This window comes from Trichogramma pretiosum, unplaced genomic scaffold (assembly GCF_000599845.2).
Source record: "Trichogramma pretiosum strain Unisexual culture from Peru unplaced genomic scaffold, Tpre_2.0 scaffold1, whole genome shotgun sequence".
Classification (NCBI taxonomy): domain Eukaryota; kingdom Metazoa; phylum Arthropoda; class Insecta; order Hymenoptera; family Trichogrammatidae; genus Trichogramma; species Trichogramma pretiosum.
Genome location: NW_019641703.1, coordinates 5,291,905 through 5,314,609, shown reverse-complemented (window position 1 = coordinate 5,314,609; position 22,705 = coordinate 5,291,905). Strand labels below are relative to the sequence as shown.

Here is a 22,705-nt window from a genome sequence, read left to right as displayed (position 1 = left end):
GAGAGAGGATGTATTTGTGTGTGTGTGTGTGTGCGTGCAACAGCAGCAGCAGCGGCACAACAGTCGATTCCGAAATTATTAATTATATTTTAATACAAAAGCCCCGGCATCGAGCATCGAGCTTACTTTCTCTCTCTCTCTCGCGCGCTTGCATAAATAACGATAATAATTATTATTACGACGACGATCCAGCCGTACAGTATCGAAAGCACATTATTAATTAATCGGCTGTAGAGCGAGAGCGGGTACGCGCGCCTATATAAATACATATACATAAGCATTATGTGTACACTGACACAACGCACACATCGACCGAGCGAGGGAATATACAATAATAAACACATACAGTCATAGAGAATCTCCAACTATATATGGTTGCCCTTTAACGCGCGCGTGTGTACGTATGTGTGTGCTATTGTTGTGTGCATAACAATGCGCGCAAATAATAAAGCTCATAGACCGACTGTATTACGCACTCGCTCGATGACAATCGCAATAATAAACGAGAGAGAGAGAGAGAGAGAGAGAGAGAGAAAAATGAAAGAAGAGAAAAAGTCAACAATTAGCAGGGCGACATACTCATGCATGTGTGTCGTGCATTTACTCCTTTCTTTGTGTATAATATGTGTCGCGTCGCTGCTACTCTACTCCTCGTGCTACAATGAGAGCTGCGCGCTCGTCTACTCGTACATAATGCGCCGAGAGAGCGCGTACATGCACTTATGCAATGTCAGAATTTAATTGGTGCAGCAGCGACGACGATCGTTGCAGCAGTAGTAGTATATGTGAACGAGACGATCATAACGGAGACGACGACGACGACGACGACAACGAGAGATGATATTTAATACTCGCGTCCTCCAATCACGATCATCCTCGATGCTCATCGCGCAGAAAGACAGAGAGCGAGATACGCGTCCGAGCGAGAGAGAGAGAATCAACGCTCGATAAAGCAATCCTCGTCGTCGTCGTCGTCGTTCACATGTGATGCACGCGCGCCGCGGCGGCACGTTATGTGCATCTGCATGCGAAGAAGATTAAAACGCGAATCGCGTGGAAAAAAAATGGCGTGCAAAGTAAATGAGATTTTGTGCCGAATGGATGCATCGTAACGTGCATCATCTACATGTGTACACACACATTTACACACACACACACACACGGACATGCATAGAGAGTCTCTATTATACACATACGCGGACGACGACGACGACGAGCGGAGCATGATTTACTACTTATAAAAATTGTTTTATTGCGCAATTCTGCCGCTCAAAGCAAAAGCAAACTTTATTGTCGTCCTCAACTCACTCGCGTGTGTGCATGTGTATTATGTGTGCTGCAGCGGCAGCAGCAGTGGCGGCGGCGGCGGACTCTATTCGCCTATTTGTATTACTCGCGCACACACACGTACATACATATACGTATACACGGACGCGAGCAGCGTACATCACGAGGAAAATACGATGACACGAAATTAACACGCGTCATTGGACGTTTTGCGTTTCGAGCTTTAAATTATCGTTATTATTATCGTTGCCGTTACGAGACAGCGAGAGCGAGAGAGATACAGAGCTACATAGGCTGCGTTTGGGCATGTATGTGCGTATATACGTGTGTGTGTGTGTGTGTACTTGCATGTGCACTGCTCTCGAAGAGCCTCGGTGCACTGTGATGTTTGCGTGCACGTATTATATACGCGCGACGTCGTCTCTAAGACTCTATAGGCAGCGATTCATTAAACGAGAAATACATATATATTTCAAGGTTGACTCTTTTATGCCTCTGCGCGCGCGCGCGCGTCATGCATGTGTGTTTTCCCTGTGTGTTCATTACACGCACGTAGACACACACACAGGCTCGCCAAATACGCTGTACGCGACTGAACTAGATAGAGCGAAAAATAATCGTAAATATAATTGATTTATATTATACGTTCGGAGTCTGGCATACATGTATATATTCTATATAGGAGGCACGCACATGCAGCACCGAACGCAGTATATATGTCTGTATATACACGCGCGCCGGGCCGATAAGGGTCAACGAACTCGCGCGAAGCGTTCCCGCGCGCGCTCGCATAGCACATGAAATTTTTCGAATCGGCCGAGTCTATACCGATACATCGCATTGACGTTTGCTACCGAGCTTTGACTTGTATGCATATTGTGTATTATACACCAATCGACGCGCGTGATTGCCGATTACAAATGCTATTCGATTAAAGAGAACAGAAACAGCAGCCGACAATGCGCGAAGGTTCTTTGCGAATAATTGCAATCCTTATCGATGCGCGCCTGCCTGTGCGAGTTCTTTGAAGTTCGAGCGCTTGCGCGCGAGATTGGAGAAAAAGAAGAAAAAAAAACGAGAGAGAGAATTCGCGAGACATTCGTATTTTGCGTCACGATAAGAGCCACTGCCTGTCGTAAATCTCGAGAAAAAAATTGCACTAGCGCACGCGCTCGCACACACACAAACGTACTTATAATATAATGCACTCGGGTCTCCCGATTTCGAAACGAGGCTTGCGAAGTTGCGTAAAAAGCACGGCTACTCGTGCTCGCACACACGCACACCAGGTAAAAACGAGTGCATGTGCATGTCGGCGCAGCAGCATAGAGTCCAAAAGTCGGTCTCGACTGCTGCTGCTGCAGCACAGGTATATAATGGTGCAACCTAACCTCTACGCGCGAAATGTATACAACGGCAGGCAGTGAGAGTTCGCACAGGTAGCCGCAACACTGTACTGTACAGTACAACTGCAGCAGCAGCCGAGATGTTGTACTACGCGTATACTGCACATGAGCGCGAGTGTGTGTGTGTGTGTGTGTGTGTGTGTGTGTGTGCGGCAGCAGTCTGCCTGCAGTTTGTTTACACGCACACGAACATATCGGAGCTCGATATCGTCGACTCGACGCGGCGTTGTGTTTTATCAAACAAATGCCTGTGCCACTGTAAGCATGCATGCATATACACACAACAACGGCGATATAAGCATCGAAACAAAAACAAGCGACTCAATTATGCACGAGGACAGCCTGACAGACGTCGTACAGACACGGACACACGCACGCGTTCGCCCCCCGAGTATGATACAGCGTGTAGCAGTAACCGGAGATTATTTTTTTATCGCTGAAACTTATGCCGCGCGAGTATAGTATGGTATAATAACTCACCTGATAAACGAGAATTGAAGAGCCATTGACGCCGAGGATGCATTAGCAGGTGCTGACGAGAGAGGACGACGATGTGGGCACAATTTCTGCATTCGATTATCTGAACAGAGTATCGTATGGGAAAAAACTGCACTGAGATTCTTTTATTTTTATTTCGAGTTGTATATTTAAAGGTGCGCGCACTTTTGATTTTTTTACAACACACTTTTGAAAACTGACACAAGCGCGCACTTTCGAGTATCTATTCGCGAATAATAAAACACTTTGACACACAAACTGATTTATCCTTGTACATTGAAAAACGTACTCGAAGACGATGCAATTTAGTATCCACTCACTGACACACGCGCGCGCGCGACAACAAACACCGACTGCGGCCGTACATAAACAACTGCTCGGTACTGCACTGAACTGGCCTATAGGTTTTAAATCGATCGAGTATAAAATTCGCGCGCGATACTACTTTTGCCTGCACTTTTTTGCATACACACGACGAGAGGTTATGCTGCTGCTGCTGCATCCAGCCGCACTATACAACACACGTATATAACACGAGAGGAGAAGATGAAGAAGAGGCAGCAGCAAGGAGAACGATGGCCTTTTTTATAATCGTCGTCATCTGTGCACGAGTCGGAGAGATGCGATTATTGCTCGGCTTCGCACTCGCGCTATATACTACTGACACACGTATGTATAACAAACACACCTTCACTGCTGCTGTTGCTGCTGCTGTGATGGGAGTACGATGGAAAAATCCGTGCAACGGAGAAAGATGCACTCGGAGAGAGATACAGACACTGCACCAGCACGCGATATATATACATACAAATATGTATAACACAAGAAAGAGAGCGACACACTGCTGCTGCTGCTATGTTATATATACTCGTTGCTATTTCATTTAGCTGCTGCTCGCTTTTGCGCGCTGCAATGAATGAACGACTCTTGCACTGCTGCTGCTGCTTGCGAGCGTGTGTGCGGTAACGAGAAGCCGTGGTGCACACTGCACAATATATAATATGAAGTGGTAGTAGACGACGACGACGACGACACTGTTGTATGCATGTGTACACCTTATAGGTAGTGCAAAGTTTTGCACGTATACACAAGCATGCACTAACACCGCACACTCAACACTCACTGAATACTAGAGAGCATATACAAGTCGAGAGATATGTAAACGAACTGAGAGATATACATGTATATTTATAGGAGGAGAAAAAGAGGTGAGAGAGATAATATCGTGCACCGTATATATGTATAATATGCCTATACGTATATTATAACAGGGACAGAGAGAAGCGAGAGAGGACACACAGAAGTCGCTGCAGCTCCTCACGCGCGCACTCGTCGGCTGTGCGAGCGTCGAGCCCGTCGAAAACTGCGCCTCCGCTGACAAACGCGGGGATATCGGAGTTATGCTTCTCTCTCTCTCTCGCTCGCTCGCTCACTCTAACGCGCCCCGCGCACTCCGCCACCAGCCGCTGCTGCTCCGACCGACCGCACCAACACACGGAACGGCGAAATTCGCACACAGACAGGCGCACTCGAGCGCCGAGAAACACTGGGAGAGACAGACACACAGACGCTTTCGCAGACTATAGAGTGCGCGCGCGAACCGCCACCAGTTTGCTCGCGCGATGTTCTCGTCGTATATACAACGCACACACACACACATACATACATATATACACAAGAGAAAGAGAGAGAGAGACTCTGCCGCTGCTGCTGTCACTCCCCCTCTTTTCTGCACAGTGCAGAATACGCCGAGCGAAAGAGAGAGAGAGAGATCGAGCCGGCGTATCGTATCGTATATAGTTGGTTAGCGTAGCAGCTGGTGTCGCTCTTTGTCGGTGCTGCCTGCTTCTGGCTGCGGCTGCTAGAAACACCGTCGTCGCCCCAAGTCCGTACGATATCGCATACATATAGTACAGTACGTGTATGTGTGTGAGTAATTTTACCCGTGCCGCTGCTATCGGCCTCGTGCGTTTGGAGCAGCAGCAAAACCTACCCCGCCGGTTACTCGTGCAGCACAGCACGACGAGAGGGGAATTTGCGCGCGCGCGCGCAAAACGTTCGAAGCGAGAACTTCGGCCGCCTGTGTATATGCATGCGCTGTAGGATATATATTGCACGCGGTAGTATAATGCCAGAGTGTACGGAGAAAACGGGACGAGTCACGATACGTGTCAGCGATTCGCGAAATTTTCTGCCAAGGGATCGTCCTGTGTGCATGCAGGTGCTTACACGCGCGAGCATAATGCAAGTTGCATTATGAGGCGAAAGAGAGATGCCTAATCGGATATCGGAATTCGATCAAGGTAAAAAGACGCGTTTCTTTTCGAGCGAAAGCGTTTTGTTTTTTTTCTTTGTGCGACGATGCGTAATATTTCATTGAAAATCAGTCGATTTATAAGCAGAGTGCGAAAGAATATTTTAATTAGATTTCTTCGTGGTAATTACGTAGATCAATGTCTTTCCACGGTCTGATTTATTAATTGCTCCCACAAAGAGACGTATTTTTAAATGAGACACTAATCGGTACGAACCTCGGCATTTTTTCCTCGAGCATAGCAATTTTCGAAACAAAACCAAAGCGGCGTATCGAGATCGCTCGAAAAATTCACGAAACGTATATTATGCTCTCTCTTCTCGCCCGAAAGATCATTATGTCCCCGTATACATCCTGCCTCGTGTGTATACCGTATATTAGAGGGAATCGCGCGACAATAGGTTCATCTTCGAATCTCGTGCGGTGCTGCTACTGCTGTGCGACGTGCTCCATCGTAGTTGTGTCTGTCGCGTAGCGCGTTCGAGCCGATTCAAGGGGATGTGCATTTTTTTTCTATACCCTAAACACAGACACATACACGTACATATTATTTCTAAAAAGCCCAAGAGACCCCAATGGGGGATCACGTAGTTTTCATTTCTCTGTAATAAGTTTGGGTACAATTTATACTCTACGTTTTCGCGTTGAGAATGACATGTTCTGAGTCTCGACTCCATGTAACAAGAATAAATTCACAAAGCAGTGTTTCCTTTTTCTTCTTCTTCTTCTTCTTTTTTTGGTATCATAGAAGCGGATATTGTACGAGGATATTAGTAGCTCTGAACAATTATTCTTTCTCTTTGCCTCGACGATCTGCGTGAACAAAGGTGTATATTGCGAAACGATGGGCTTCTTAGCAAGTCAATCATCGTCCTAAATTTGCCTGTTTAAAACCAATTCCAAAATCGACGTCTTATACGTATTATCAACTTCAAATATGATGTAACCATGAATTTCTGAAAAAAAGAAACAAGATAATTTGACGATTATTTTTCTAAAAATCCATATCATTAGCAATTAACAAACAGGATCGGAACTTGCCTGATATAATTTCGGTAGATGACGGTTGACAATTTTTTCGATTCCTTTTTCTTTCATATGAAATTTAAAATGACTTCGGAGTAACCGGCTTTCTTCCTGATCATCGCTACAATAAAACGAACATAAAAATTAGAAAACATCCTTACACTACTCGCATAAACTTGATTTATATAATAATCATACAAAAGTGCGTCGCTAAAAACCAAATTAAAACCGCGAACATCCCGCCACGCCAAAGTCATGTCTTGGCTAAATCCCGCTGAAGTTCGACGAAATTCGTCATAAACGATGAAATGAACGTTCTAATTCCTTCGCTCCCGCGATTATGAATAATTTAAAAACTGCTTCGACTGACTAGGCACCCGAGCCACTGCGACCCTCTTTCGATCGTACACTATGTACACGAGTTTCGCACAACTCGCGCGACGAATGGCATTAAAATTGAAATAACGACGCTTATAAACGCATTCGCGAACACATTTCGCGTAATTACATCGCGAATATGCTCGACCGTGCCGCAATAATGGGCTATCTTCGATTCCGCGCGTAGGAGCAGATGGCTCGATGTCAGTTGCCCGGAAATAACACGAATTGGAGAAGAAAAAAACTTAACCATAAATAATACTTTTGTCTATATATCGTAATGATATTCAATATCTCTCCTACGCACGATATAATGTATGCGTCGTTCAACTCACCTTATGTTCACTTGTCCCAACATTATAATCCGCACGTAAGTTTTATAATCGGAGTCGTGTATACTGCAACAACGAGCTCGACCGGCTCTCGCATTATATGCGCCGCGTTCGAATCGCGAGGGTGAGGGTATTTGCGGTCGTTGATAGTTTTCGATGCACACATTGTTCGATCATCTGAAATACAGAATTATGTTCGAATGTATAATGATGGTTGTAACGATGAAACAACGAAATTATGCTTTTATCTACGCTCGCAACTCGAGTACTGCGATGAAAGGATCCTCGATTCACATTTGAATTTTGCAATTTCAGTTGCAGTGGAATTCGAAAACTAACGAAAAACACGATGCCGATATGTGGTAGAAGCGCACACATTTCGAATCGGCGTGAACGAACGAGACGTTTTAACGAGAAAACCTTCGAAACCGTTGCAAATGCAATAACATTTAGAAATTCGTCCCTTACCTTCGAACTTTCAAAATGTAAGGCAGTGGGCAGTTACTTATTTTACCAACGGTGCGCAAAAGAAGACAGCGACTCGAGCACCGCGAGCGGTCAAACTTTGTACTATAATGTCTGCTCGTTTACACTTTACTTTACACTCTGCTCCTTTGCTTGTTTATCTAATGTCTCGCTGTTTTTTTAAAATTGATTTTCTATTCTCTAGGGCATAAGTTTTGATTTTTTGTGTGTGTGACAAACGAGTATCAACAGCTATCAAAAATGTCGTACTGGTACTCTGGCTCTGAGAGCGAGGACGAGCAGCTCAATTTCAATTTGTTTGCTCGCAAAAATTTTGGTTTCGTTGGTTTACCTGAAGAACAAGAAGTCAAATTCCGCAATCTTGTTATGGTGAGTACTTGCACGAAATCCACTTGCTTTGGTACAAATATTGAACAATTTTTTTTTCTCTCTAGCAACTTGGTGCTGTGTGCAGTAAAGGTCCAAAATATGTTTTTACTTCCAAAGATTATTATGAAGATGTGAGAGACGATCCACAGCAGATAACTGGTACACTCTATGATATGGCATACATTAGAGACTGTGTGGATGCAAACAGATGCTTGAGCATTGATCAATATAGATTACATCCAAAACCAGTAGAGAAAAAGGATTATCGTGACTTCGATCCTTGCTGTAACGCTATGTAAGAGCTTATATTTACAAATGAGTAACCTTTTTATAATGAAATGTGAATAGCAGAACTTAAATTTTTGACAGATTCTGATGACTTTCATATTGTTGATTTTTTAATTCATTTATATAATAATTTAATTTAAATTATAGGTTCCACAGCGATAAAGATAATTGTGACATTTGTTATGCAAATCTAATTGAAAATCCTCCTCCGCAAACAATAACTAAGCCACTTCTACCTCCACCACCCAAACCATCGCTTGTTCCTGTTAGTGCACCCAGAAATAATGTTTGGCTCTCTAATAATGCACCTCAGTAAGTAATCATTAGAAAATCAGTAAGACACGGTAAAATAAATTATTGATAATAAATTTTTTGTTTATAGAGTATGGGAACACTGGGAAAAAAAATTACTGTTAGATTATATTATTCAACATGAAGCATACTTTCAAGCTAAAAGTCCAAGCTTATTCAAGAGGATTTTTGCTGAAGGGGTAAGTAATACATAAAAAAGCAAGAGCATAAAATTTTTGAATTTATTTAGAACAGGTAAATTAATTGATATATTTAATTATTTTTGCAGTATCTTAGTCACAGATCACCTGAAAGCATGAGAGTCTATTTTCGTAAAAGAATATTGCGAAACATTGAATCTTTTGACTTACCAAAACCTATCGTCAAAATATTTAAACAAGTTAGGGTAAGTGACTTTATTATCATATGATTTTTGACCAATTTCTAATGTTGTTGCTTAAATGTCTGAAATATTTAATAAAATATTTGGTATCACTCAATTTTTGTTTTAGGATGCAGGTTGTGTTGCCAGGTTTAGTACAAATAAGCTGAAATAAATCCAACGAGACAATTGTGTAATACAAAATAAAACGGAGAATTGTAAATTCGGAGCAAACTGTAAATCTACAACTAGAATTTAGAATAATGTAAAAATATATTTGTTTGTGTTGAAGATTGAATGTGCTGAAATGAAATATGATGTGAATGTTCAATTTAAGGAGTATTTTTCGCGAATTATCGTAGAATTTTATGATTGTGCGACCGATTAAATGATGAAGTGAATTAATCAATTTTAAGCTGCTAAAAGTAATCGTGATTCTGATTTATATGTAATTTACAAATCATGTCATTTTTATATAGTTTGCAAGAATTTTAAATTTTACTTTAATAATGGTGTTTTAAATTTTTATAAGTAACAACATGAATTGTAACATCGCTATACTTTAAACTGTCATCTTCGTATCTATGTGAATTTTGCATGTAAGTAAAAAAACAACCTATTTTCAAATATAATTTTGAAGTGACTCAAAGCTACAATATTGTTTATGTGTAAACCTACGGAATAATACTAAACATTTAAATGTAACATACGATCGAAACCTATCCACACATCCGCGCAAAATGCCGCATCTCTCGCATTGTAGAACGACCCAAGCAGTCCTGTATATATAAGCAACTCAGGGAAATTTCTCGAAGTATTCGCCCGTTGTACGCAATTGTATAACCGCATGCGCGATATGTTTTTTTTTGTTCGTTCTACATGTAACGTTACGAAAATGCGATGCGCGCGCATACGCGACAGTCGACCGTCATCACTACCAGCCAGCCCAGAGGTATATATAGTGATATTTCCCGCGGTACATTCGACGTAACTTTGAGTTAGCGATTCTCAGCGCAGCCTATAACGCACGATTCTACAAAAGTCGGGAGCCTTCGAAGCTCGCGGACGTCAAGTCAAGTCAGCTCCGATTTTTCCGAATACTCTGGATACACGCAAGACTCGAGGGATAAAACCCTGTTATCAATTAAAACGATTCGTGTATTAGTACCAATTTTTGTGGTGGTTTCTATAACGCATCATCGTAGCAGCAGCAGCAGCAGCGCACGGGACTGTACTCATTGTACACGGCAGAGCAGTAACACCTAGAGTTACATACAGGAGCGCACGATTTTTCCGCAGCGCGCACGTTTCGTGCCTCTCTCACTCTCTCCCCCCCGCATCTATACCCTGCGCAAAGTCTTCGACTCCGACTCCGGAGTACGCTTACGACTCATTTCTCGCTACAACGTGTTACGAGGAGCAGCGTCAGAGCCATCAGTTTTCAAGCAACCACGTCCGAGTCAACGACTACGAGACGACGTATCAGTTTCGCATCAACCCGTGAGTTCCGAGGTAAGTGTTTCTCGCTCGAGCACCCGCTTTCGGTATACGCGACGACGACGATAACCTCTGCCGCGGAACTTCGTGGCTGACTTTGTCTGTCTCTGTCTCGCTCCGTAGATTCCCGATCGAGTTCGCGAATGGCCGTTGGTCGCGCGATCGATTCTCCTGACTCATTATAACATTATGTGTATGTTGTGTGTGTGTGTGTGTTACACTGTGCGTGGCAACCCGCGGACGAAGCCTCGCTGCAATGGACGACGACGACGACGACGTTGATACTTTTTTTGGTTGGTCGCGCTCGCTCGCTCGCCATTGAAATATTTTCGCACGACGATGTTATATATCTCGTAGACGATGTCACATGACGCAGAGAAGGCAATCGCGCGTACATCGGAAATTACTATCTTTCGTCATATAGTCAATCGTCGAGACATTGGCTTTTCGCGCAATCCCTCTTTCTCTCCCTCTCGCTCTCTCTCTTTCGAGTTAGTTCATGCAGCCAACGTTATCGTTCAACAGCGTGACACGCACGAACTCGTCTGGAGCGCGTAACGTACATCGTAAATTCGTCAACACCTTGGTGACGACGACGACGACGACGACGACGAAGAAAGACAGTGACGAATTATTTGTAACACCATCGAGAACGATAGATGTACAGTTCGGGAAAAATCTAGAAATCCGTTGATGGCGCTTTAACCCAGAGAGAGTCGTGATGTATGAACAGCTCGCTGGCTGGCTGACTCTCTCTGTATATGTATCGTGTATGTGTGTGTGTATAGCTCTCTTCTCTCTTTCGCCAATGTTGAACGCGGCCAAGTCCTTGCACGCGATCGCACGAGAAACTTTTCGAAGTTTCGATACGTACACACATCTATACATACGACGCACACACATTCGAGCGGTCGTCAACGACGTCGTCGTCGTAGCGGTTCAACATCAAAGCGTTTGTGATTCTGCTATATGCTTGGTTCGAGCCGTTTAGCTTACTCTGTGTATCGCTCGGCCCATTGTTTAGTCAGTGGGAACTTTTAACGAAGCGATCGCGTTTGATGACAATTAAAATCGATCGAATTATCGGCGCGAGCGAAATAATTACGTTCATCCAAATGTGTACGCTTGTAATAACGTAACCATTGAGATAATCACCATGGGACACACGTACACAATGCACGAAATGGGGGGACTCGACCTCGCGCGTTGCAGCTTACGATATATCCTCTCTCGAATATACAGATATATAGGTATAGATGCAAGTGTAGCAGCAGCACAGCACAGCTGCTTCTCGTGATGTTTCCGCGATCCCTTGTACGTATTCTCTCTCGGAGCGATCGATGAATTTTTCATGTTTCAATTTTGCCTCTCGGCCAGATTGGGAATGTGACTCCAGTTGGACGCGTGTAATACGGGAACGCAATTGATTCGGTCGTCAACTTGTAGTAGCAATAAATAGTGGGAGAATACAAGGTGTGTCTTTGCATGTATGTGTGTGTGTGTGTGAATGCGAGTGCTCGTCGTACTCGGTGTCTCTCTGTGTGTATGTGCCGTGTACGAATCTATAATAGTGCTATTACAGAGGTACTCGATAAATAGCAAAAAGTTATTCAAAGTGACTTTGCGATTGAGCTCTCTCGAATAGGTTCGCAGACATCGCGTTACAACGATATCAAATACAACAACAACAACAACAACAACAACAACAAAACGTCGAATGCATAAATTGGTAACATAGACAACGCGCGCGCGACGATGAGGCCATCATCGCAAAACACATGCGCGTCTACGATGACGATGATGACTAGTGCATAAAAATTGCCTCGCGTTCTTACGTATTATATTCGACCGTTCGAGCTGTCGTCGTATAGTCGCTTGAACTGCTCTCAACTCTGTGCGTGTCTCGTGGCTGGCGATCCATTGAAAATGCTCATCTGATTTCTTTCCTTTTTGCAGAACGTTGCTGCGAAAAAATAATCGAAAGAGGCTTTTTTGAAAAAACTATTGGTCATCAATTTAAAGCGACACAACGGAGAATCCAGAGAACATGGTTAAGGAAACTACTTTCTACGACATCCTCGGTGTCAAACCAGGATGCTCCCAAGACGACCTGAAGAAGGCTTATAGAAAGCTTGCTCTTAAATATCATCCGGATAAAAATCCCAATGAAGGCGAAAGGGTTAGTATATGACACATTTTCATCTATACTTAGTGGCTTATAATCAAATTAAAACAATTAGTATGTTTAAAAAAGAATTATTAAGAGCATCTGTGCAGCATGTACAGCGTTAGTTGAGATGATTTGAATTTTCAAAACATTTCAATTCTGTTAGCTTCCATTTTAACAATGATAAAATTGCATGAATTTTTGCTTTAATTATGAAATTTTTTGCAGTTTAAACAAATTTCACAAGCCTATGAAGTCCTTTCGAATCCAGAGAAGAAAAGGATCTATGACCAGGGTGGTGAGCAAGCTCTCAAAGAAGGAGGCATGAACAGTGGTGGCTTCTCCTCACCCATGGACATTTTTGAAATGTTCTTTGGTGGTGGTGGCATGGGTGGTGGATCTTGTCGTAGCCACAAGAGGAAAGGTGCAAATGTGGTCCATCAACTGTCAGTATCTCTTGAAGAGCTTTATCAAGGCACTGTCCGCAAGCTAGCTCTCCAGAAGAACGTCATTTGTGACAAATGCGACGGTATTGGCGGTAAAAAGGACGCTGTTGAACAGTGTGGTACCTGCCAAGGTTCAGGTGTTCAAGTTTCCATCCAACAACTTGGACCTGGTATGCTGCAGCAATTCAGAACCACTTGCGGCGATTGCAAAGGTCAAGGAGAGCGCATTAGACCTAAGGACAGATGTAAACAATGTAACGGCAAGAAAACTGTCAGGGATCGCAAAATCCTTGAAGTTTATGTTGATAAAGGTATGGTTGATGGACAGAAAATTACCTTTTCCGATGAAGGTGACCAAGAACCCGACAGAGATCCCGGTGATATCGTCATTGTGCTTGATGAGAAACCACATGAATCTTACAAGTAAGTTCCAAAAAATTCAATGTGCATAAAAACCACTATAAACAATGTCATTTTGTATCTGTTACTAATTTAAATTCCACTTTTCAGGCGTTCCGGTAGCGATCTCATTTTGCGTATGAATCTAACTTTGACTGAAGCTCTTTGTGGTTTCCAAAAATGTGTTACAACTCTCGATAATAGAGTTCTCGTGATAAATTCGCCTCCTGGTGATGTTATCAAGCACGGCGATGTGAAAGCTGTGCCCGATGAGGGTATGCCTGTTTGGAAGGATCCATTCAACAAAGGCCGTTTGATCATTCAGTTCATCGTAGATTTCCCCAACAGCATTGACCCAGCCATCATCCCAGATTTAGAAAAATGTTTACCAGCTCGTGAACAAGACATTGTTCCCGACGGTGCCGAGGAAGTCGCGCTTCTCGAAATCGATCCAGAACAAGAGTGCAGAAGGAAGGAGAGAGCACGTCAACAAGCTTATGAAGAAGACGAAAGTGGTCCATCTCGCGTACAGTGTGCTACGAATTAACGTCGTTCTTTCGTATCTCTTCCGATATTTTATTACAAAAATGTCGCGTGTAAACTGTCTGCTCTACTGTTGTTCAAAAATACTGCTATCGGGTGGATGTATTACTTACTTTCGAAGAATAAGCTCGAGATTGCCGCGTTGCTGCCGCTTTATCTTTTACGAGTAATTTCCTTAGCTTAATTTTGATTTTATTTTTGGTATCTATTTAAGACAACTTTGGTATATTTTTCGTTGTGAATATCAAGTTAAAAAACATTCTGCTACTATAGACTTGCTTTCCAAATATCATTGAGAGCTTAAACGACTAACACGACTGTCTCGAGCTTGGAAAATCATGAATTTATTAAAATTTTTATTACTTTGTCAAAAGATTTTTATTAATATCTCAATTCACTAGTTACTACTATAAAAGGTTTAAAATTGCGATATTACTTTTTTTTCGTCTTTAGTTATAGTTAATAATAATTTAGTACAATAGATTATAAATTCTTAAACTTTGACGAAGTATTATCATATTTTAGGATATTCATGATCGATCAGAGAAATTTTTACGTGCAAAATAATGAAAGATCAAATCATTTTCATATATGATGCAAATCGAATAATAATAAAGTAAAATCTCACAAGAATTATCTTCATCAAAAACTGCCTCACATTTAATCAATTTTGCTCAATTGACCATCATACCAGTAATATTTATTTAATTTATTTATTTTTTGCTCTATTTTTTTTTTATTATATTTATTGGACGAAAACCGAGCAATGTCTTTGTTGGATTTGAAGTGCTTCAAAGCTCGTTAATTGAGTAGTTCTCTAATATTGTTAGAAACTAACTTCCTAATGTGGAGTTCAATAATTAATTTTGGAGCAAATACATCAGATCCATGTCTTTGAAATATACTAGATTGAAAATTTAGTTAAATTCACAAAAATGTATCGGATGGGAAAGAATCAACATAGTTTTAGTGTTAACTAGATTATGATACATTTTAAATGAGCGAAATTTGGACATTGATTGCAGTACAACTACAACTACTGAAATGACCTTCCTGGACAATTATTGTTTACTTTTATAGTTAAAATTCGAACAGTTTCTTTGTTGAAATGGTTTCGATTGTTAGTTCATTTTAGAAATATTCATTTTTTCACTTTAAAATTAAAAAATCAATGCATTAAGAATAATTATTGTACCTATAGAAAAAATTCATTAGTAAAATAATACCGATAATTATTCACTGATAATATTAATATTTTATCTATTCTGAATGGCAATAAAATATTCTGGTTAGTATTTTAATTCCATGCTTTTATTTTGAAAATTTTAATAAAAAACTATTCCTACACTTTGATAGTATCTTTTATTTGAATTATCTTAGTCAACTGTAACATTTAACTATTTTTAAAAATGAAGTAAAAATGAAACATTGACAGTAAAAAAGGTTTTTAAAATAAACTAGATGAAGTAACAAGAAACAAAATAATTTTATTAAAAAATTCAATTCAATAAATTTCATTTTTTGTTCAGGAGAATTATGTACATAATTTGATCGTATCTTTTTTGGTACTTATATTGAAAGCTTCAAACACTGTATATTAGTAGAATCACCATTATATTTATTAATCTGCCTTAATAAATGTAATTTTGACTGCTTACTGTGAGTAGTATGCAGCTCATATAAAGTGCACAAATTGAGTAAAATAACTTCTTGTAGACTTTGAGGGACTTTCAATGTTACCACATTTTCCATTAACTTAACTGCGGCTTCCAATTGTCCTGTGTACAACAAACACACAGAAATGTTATTTTTTAGCATTATATTTGATGGATCCAACTCTGATGCTTTCTCAAAACACTTGAGTGCTTCTAGGAATGAGTTTTGAGCCACAGCCATAAGACCTCTGTCAACCTGATCTCTAATTTTTTCAGCTTGGGAGTTTTCAGTCTGAGAAACAGGGATATTTTTTTCAGCAGCTGGTACATCTCCCAATGCTAAATGCATTCTTCCCTGAGCAGCTTTGAGAATTTCAGCTTGATCTTTTCTCCAATTGCCATTCAACAGTAATTCCATTAGTTCATTAGCTAAAATATAATTTTTCATGTGTAAACTACAATTTGTAATAGAAATTATAACTCTCGCTTGTCTGGCTTTCCATAAGTTGAGAGAATCATTCTTTTCTGCAGCAGTATATCGAACGGGATTGCCTTCTTCTGATAAATCTGACTCTAAATTTTTGATGATTTTTTTTACAATAGCTAATAAAGCAAATAAATTATCAATAGCTTTTTTGCCTTTTCCATAATGAAATGGTACTTCTGCTAAAAGTAATCTAAAAGCAAATGATGCCATTGATCCAGTTCTAGTTCCGTAAAGTTCTGGATAAAACATAAAGTACATGTCAGGTTTATCTAAAGTTCCAAAAAGTACCGATTCACTTTCTAATACATCAGCTTGACGAATTTTTACAAGCAAACATAATCTAGTGAACCATAGCTGTAAAGAGTAAGGTGTGTGTTTGCTTGGCTGATTGGCTTTACCAAAACCTTGTCCATACAGAGATAACAGACGTCCTGTTAAATTGACAGCAGCTCGATAACAGCCTCCTTTGATTAAAATTCTTAGACCTTTCTCATCCTGAAATTCAAATTAGAAGTTAATATTTATAAGGAATCTCTAGAGTGCAATGAAAAATTTACCTGTGGCACATCTAGCATTGTTGCAGCATTTCCTTTTGCGGCTTCTTCCTCACCCAAGAAATAGACAACTGCATCTTTCAAAGGGTTGGTCATATCTTCCGCAATCGCAAGCCCTGGCATTGTTAAATTTTCTTTATCGACATTTTGAGTTATGCCTGGCGAAGTAGCAACCGAACGCAATAATTTCGACGTGCTAGTGGAAGGTATCCATGCATCTCTGTGGCAATCACTGATTATAGGTTGATCACTCAATTCATCATACGTAGAATCGGATTCAAAAATATTTCGAGAAGGATGTGCAGTTGGTTTGGTATTGACAGTTTGAGCGAACAAGTCTACTGGAGACGATGAAACAATTTCGTCGAAAATTGATCTGGTACTATTGTTGAAGTAACTGCCCAAGTTCGCAGATGCTGAAGCATTATTACTTTCTTCATTTTGATTCATTTTTCTTATTTTTTTAGTATAAAGTATTCAATTCATTTAACGTTTATAAATTTAGCTATCATGTAAGCAAAGATTCTCACAATGTTGAAAAACTTTTTCAACTGAATTCAGACCTAATCAAAATTTGATCTTGAATTAGATCCGTATAATTCTAATGTACACAAAGTTGGCTGACAGAACACTGAACTGACAGTCGACAGCTGTGTGTCAACCATGTGTAATAAGGGTACGCAGTACGCACGCAAACTGACGGTTCAGACGAAAACGTGACAGCCAATGACGGTCTTTTTTATACGTCTATATTGAAAGCTCACTGAATCAATTACTTGAACGAAAAATGAAAAAAATCTTTATAATTTTCATTTATTCATCATTTTTATTATGAAGATAAAAAATATTGCATGTTTATGTACATTTTGATATCAAAAAGATAAACATTCTTTTAGATGTAATGGTTTTGCAGGCCAAAGACGAAAAATATGTTCTTTGCTTTTCCACTTATTTTGATAACTCACACAGTATTGCTTACATTGGTAATACGTCATTTTTTTCGGATGTTGAGCGATTTTTGTTGAATTTGAATATTGATCATAAACCGCTAGAAATGTTTTAAATAATTCTTTTCGACTAATCCTGAGAAGATTTGTATTTTTCTTGTTTTTTGTTGCTCCTTGTTTCAGACCATTGACAGATATTTCTAGGGACCTGAAAAAGTTCAAATGGTTTTGAAAAAAGAATAAAGGTTTTTCCTTCAAAAAATGCTTATATGCAACTTACTTTTCTGAAACATCGCACCATACGATACTGGAAGGACATGGTCTCAATCTAATTCCATCTTTACTGTGTTCAAAAGCCATTAATGACTGGTTGATAACTGGAGCTTTTGTATTGGGATCAAATCTTTTGAACAGCCCTCGTTCCATTGAATCAAGAGAATAAGGACAACCACCACCAATAATGATACTTTTGAAATGAATAGGTTTGATTAGCAATGTTAAAAGAGCCCCCTGAACTCCCATAATATTCCACCTATAAGAACAAAGTAATAATTTGTTAAAATAAAAAGAATTATAAATAGTACAATGAATAACTTACTTAGACATTTTATCAGAGCAAGATAAACTCAATGTTCGATCACCTCTTCCTGGTTTGGTTCTAAGGGGACCTAGCGTATGGAAATCAACACCTTGTCCATGTTTATCTTGTTTTCCATTTTCAATACATTTAGCTCCAGTTCTATGGATGTCTTCAACTTCCTGACCATATTCCTGTTCAAATGAACCTTCATCACTTTTTCTCATCTTTTTTGGAGGACTTTGAGAAACATCTATTTTAGATTTTGGAATAATAGAGCAGTCACCACATGGTGTTTGACTAGAGAAAAAGTGAAAGTTTACATCTTTCATTTCAATTTTACGTTCTTTTAAATAAAATATTTCACTTTTGTCTTCATTTATAGCTATTAAAATTTGATGATATAAATAACGTATAAAAGCTCGTCTGGTAAGAATTTCTGCATGTGAGTCATTTAATTTATTACCAAGATTGCAATACTCTGTGTTTTTCAATTCTTTACCACTAAGGCACTTTGTTCCTGTACATAAGCTAACAACTTTAAAATTATTCAAATTATCTTCTAATACCACACCAGATAAAATTGTCCATTCTTTTTCTGTTGGTTTACCAGTTTTCTTTAAATAAGAGTATTTTTCTAAACATAACTGAGCAATTTTATCTTTAAAATCCATTATTGCAATAATTATGATTAACTAAATTATAAATCTGGTAATTTAAAAATTAATAAGATTATTCTTAAAAAATAATATTTTTATGCAACATTGTCAGGATTCCAAGCATATTTTTCTTGAGGTAAAGAGGATAATTCCTTCATGTCCTCTTCACTGATTTCAAAATCTAATTTAATATTATCTTGAATATGTTCTGTCTTAACAGCTTTAGGTATTATTGCTAAAAAATATATATGATTAATAAATATATTTTCACTCTCAATTTTAAATAGGAATCATTCGTTTACCTAATCCTCTCTGTAAAGCCCATCTAAGTAAAAGTCTAGCTGGAGATACATTTAGTTTAGTTGCAATTTTTTGTACTACAGAAGATCCAAGTAGTTTTGTGTGATCATTAGGATCACTGGTACCCAATGACGAGTAAGCTTGAAGCAAAATTCCTTCTTTCTTGCAATATTCAATCAGTTCATCTTGACGATAATGTGGATGACATTCAACCTAATAAAATATATAATTGAATAATATTAACTTTCTAATTATTTTACTTGTTTGATATGCATTATACCTGATTAACGTCGGGTACTACACTTGAGTGCTGCTTTAAATGTTCCAAATGTTTGATAGTAAAATTAGAAACTCCAATGGATTTAATCAATCCTTTTCGTTTCAGCTCCACAAGAGTGTCCCAAGTTACAACTCTGGCAGAAGCATTCTCTGGGGAATTTTCAATTAATCTGCCTTTTCCTGGCCAGTGAATTAGACAAAGATCCAAGTATGTTGTATTTAAAAATTTTAATGAATTATGGACAGATTCGCGGATTTTCTCAGGATCTCCACTAACATTTGGTGCTGTCAAAAATTCATGATTATAAGTACTAATAACTATGTAAATAAAGTAAAAAGATTGATTTGTTTACACACCAAGTTTAGTTGTGATAAAAAGGTCTTCTCTTTTCAGATTGTACTTGGGTAATAACTTTTTCAAGGCCAATCCAATAGAATTTTCATTTTGATAAACCACAGCGGTATCTGTTGATTTTTTAATACATGTCAATAAGTTTATTAATCGTATACCTTTAATACTATTACTTTAATAACTAACCAATTGATCTGAATCCAACCTCCAAACTTTCATCAAGTACTCGTTCAATTACTTCATCGCCTCTAATTTTGTAAGTACCAACTATAAAAGAATATCATTTTAACATTAAAATAAAGATAAAAAGGATATTGACAACTAATCAAAAGTTGAACGGTAATTCTAATGAAAAAAGCTGTACAAAAAAAACATAAACTTACTGCCAACAAGTGGCATTTCTGTTCCACTCAACAGCTTAAAGGTTTTTTTTATGATCGACATAGCGTGAATCCAAATCAATCAGCGATAAACGATCGTTGAAAATCAAAATTCAGACGGTAAACCGAATTCGTTCCTGCGAAAATCTAACACTTACTATACACGATCGCTGGGAGGACTTTAAAAAGTTTGTCAACACAGACTTTGGCATCGACCGACTCGTATCGGCACACGAGCGAGAGGTTTGCTAGCGGCCTCGGGCTCGGAATTATTGTTTTTATTGAATTAATTACACGCAGCCAAGTTCGCGCGGTTCGTTATCAATTTTCCACTTCCTCGTTTTTTGCGGTATTATTTACACGCGACGATCGAATTTCGCGATTTCTCGTTTTATATCGCTGTGCTGCAGGCAACGACCGCAAAGATCGCGTCCTATCGCACACTGCATAAAGTGCAGCAATTGCGAATGTGTATGATAAGATGGTTCGGTCTCCCAATAACACGTTTTTATGAGTAGAAACAAAAGGAAAATATTACTAAAGAGGAAAAACTCACTGCCTTTTATTTTATGTTTAATTTTTTCGCACCCCTATACATTTTTTTAACTTAATTTTGTTTTTTTCGAATATTTCTTATGTGTTATCATTAATTACGTAAATTTTCTTGGTGCCATTATGAAAATTATATTACGGAGGGGACTAATCAAACTATAGATATAGTTAGGAGGGAAAACGTTATTTTAATATAGCGACTATCGTATGGAACTATTATTATAGCAAGGCTGTATCCCAGGTGAAAATAGTATGTAAGATCTGACTCCAGATCTGGCATCAGATCAGGTATAAGATCTGACAAATATACACCAGATCTGACATCAGATCTGATACCAGATCTTGTATTCGATAATCGACATCAGAACTTTATATCAGATCTGACATCAGATCTAATGTCAGATCTGAAGTGACTGTAATGCCTTCAATTATTTAAACAATAAGTTTATTAATAATTAAAATTTTATAATAAATCTTAATAATAAAAGTTGTTGAATCAATTTAAATTCACATTATCAGAAACCTAAATATTGTAGGAATTTTTCTTAAAGGTATTATCGATGTGATTATTAAAATATAACTAAATTTGTTATAAAGTTTTAATTATTAATAAAGTTATTGTTTAATTAATTAAAGGCAATACAGTCACTTCAGATCTGACATCAGATCTGATGTCAGATCTGATATAAGTTCTGATGTCGATTATNTTGCTAAAAAGAGGCGCTCGTCCGAACTTAGCTGATAATAAGAAACTTACTCCTTTGCACGCAATATGCAAGAGAAAAAACGGCGACGATGGCTTGCTGAAGAGATTTTTCGAGATCAACGACGAATTAAATCAGCTGGTGGAGGTCGACGCCAAGAATGAGGAGGGCTCGACGCCGCTACACTTGGCTCTGTCCCATGGATGCAAAAAAATGAACGAATTGCTGTTGGAAAGACACGCCGATCCAAACTTGGCCAACGCAGAGGGTCATACTCCTCTGCATGTTATATGTCAGAGAGAAGACGACAATGTTGACCTGCTCAAGATTTTATTCGAGGCGGCTGATAAATTCAATAAGCCGATCCAGGTCGACGCCCAGGACAAATCCGGCTGCACACCATTGCACTTAGCTTTGAATGGCGGCCACGAACAAATAGCTGAATGGCTGCTGAGAAGAGGAGCGGATATAAATTTAGCCAACGCGAAAGGATCGACACCGTTGCACTTGATTAGCGCGGGAAAGATGGACTGCGCTGACTTGTTGAAGACGTTTTTCGAGATCAGCGACGAGCAAAGGCGGCCGGTCGAGGTCGATGCACGCGACAACGAAGGCAAAACGCCTCTCCATCATGCTATAAGTCACAGACACAAGAAGCTGTTTGAATTACTGCTGAGAAGAGGCTTCGATCCGAATATGGCCGATAACGATGGTTCGACAGCTCTGCACGCAATTTGCATGGTCGACGACGACAACGGCTGGGCGAAGATGTTGTTTGAAATCAGCGAGGAAAAGAATCGACAGGTACAGATCGATGTTCGGGGCGTGTGCGACTTTACACCACTGCACCATGCGCTGGTCAAAGAAGAGCTCAGGGCGGTGGCAGAATTGCTTCTCAGAAAGGGAGCCGCTACGAATTTAGTCGATTGGGAGGGCTCGACTCCTCTGCACACAGTTTGCAAGTACGCCGATGACGAGGACCGCGTGAAGATGTTGATCGAGATCAGCAACGAAGAAAATAAGCCGGTCGAAGTCGACGCCCGGGACAAGTTGGGCCGGACGCCGCTACACCTGGCCCTGGCCAGAGGAAACGGTCAGGTGGTCAAGTATCTGCTGAAATTAGGCGCCGACCCCAACTTGGCAGACGAGA

General features: G+C 39.6%; 6 protein-coding genes across 6 annotated transcripts in view; 2 read left to right on the top strand and 4 right to left on the bottom strand.

Moving 5' to 3' along the window:
- Positions 1-4,574, bottom strand: part of LOC106653744 (AF4/FMR2 family member 4-like) — a 238,584-nt gene extending 234,010 nt beyond the window's left edge. Inside the window, exon 1 of the mRNA XM_023462811.1 lies at positions 3,174-4,574. The gene's annotated coding sequence lies outside the window, so the exon portion shown is untranslated. The remainder of the gene's footprint in view (positions 1-3,173) is intronic.
- Positions 4,575-7,829: 3,255 nt separating this feature from the next.
- On the top strand, positions 7,830-9,710 carry LOC106655559. The gene is made up of 6 exons (XM_014376018.1): positions 7,830-8,096; positions 8,162-8,391; positions 8,532-8,696; positions 8,767-8,875; positions 8,965-9,081; positions 9,188-9,710. The coding sequence occupies exons 1-6, from the start codon at positions 7,968-7,970 to the stop codon at positions 9,230-9,232; spliced, it is 795 nt and encodes a 264-aa protein (XP_014231504.1). The 5' UTR covers positions 7,830-7,967; the 3' UTR covers positions 9,233-9,710.
- Positions 9,711-10,043: 333 nt separating this feature from the next.
- Positions 10,044-15,410, top strand: LOC106657793 (dnaJ homolog subfamily A member 4). Its single transcript, XM_014379473.2, has 4 exons — positions 10,044-10,569; positions 12,511-12,733; positions 12,950-13,590; positions 13,678-15,410. Exons 2-4 carry the CDS (start codon positions 12,602-12,604, stop codon positions 14,111-14,113), a joined length of 1,209 nt encoding a protein of 402 aa, XP_014234959.1. The 5' UTR covers positions 10,044-10,569; positions 12,511-12,601; the 3' UTR covers positions 14,114-15,410.
- A 166-nt stretch (positions 15,411-15,576) lies between these two features.
- Positions 15,577-17,451, bottom strand: LOC106657699 (trafficking protein particle complex subunit 12). The gene is made up of 2 exons (XM_014379340.2): positions 16,809-17,451; positions 15,577-16,746 (listed from the first exon to the last, which is right to left on the bottom strand). Exons 1-2 carry the CDS (start codon positions 17,253-17,255, stop codon positions 15,679-15,681), a joined length of 1,515 nt encoding a protein of 504 aa, XP_014234826.1. The 5' UTR covers positions 17,256-17,451; the 3' UTR covers positions 15,577-15,678.
- Positions 17,452-17,611: 160 nt separating this feature from the next.
- On the bottom strand, positions 17,612-19,061 carry LOC106657704 (tRNA-specific adenosine deaminase 1). Its single transcript, XM_014379355.1, has 3 exons — positions 18,351-19,061; positions 18,033-18,284; positions 17,612-17,960 (listed from the first exon to the last, which is right to left on the bottom strand). The coding sequence occupies exons 1-3, from the start codon at positions 19,001-19,003 to the stop codon at positions 17,678-17,680; spliced, it is 1,188 nt and encodes a 395-aa protein (XP_014234841.1). The 5' UTR covers positions 19,004-19,061; the 3' UTR covers positions 17,612-17,677.
- Positions 19,016-21,203, bottom strand: LOC106657708 (glyoxal reductase-like). The gene is made up of 6 exons (XM_014379370.2): positions 20,303-21,203; positions 20,106-20,186; positions 19,925-20,032; positions 19,569-19,852; positions 19,291-19,501; positions 19,016-19,223 (listed from the first exon to the last, which is right to left on the bottom strand). Exons 1-6 carry the CDS (start codon positions 20,361-20,363, stop codon positions 19,084-19,086), a joined length of 885 nt encoding a protein of 294 aa, XP_014234856.1. The 5' UTR covers positions 20,364-21,203; the 3' UTR covers positions 19,016-19,083.
- Positions 21,204-22,705: the final 1,502 nt, after the last annotated feature.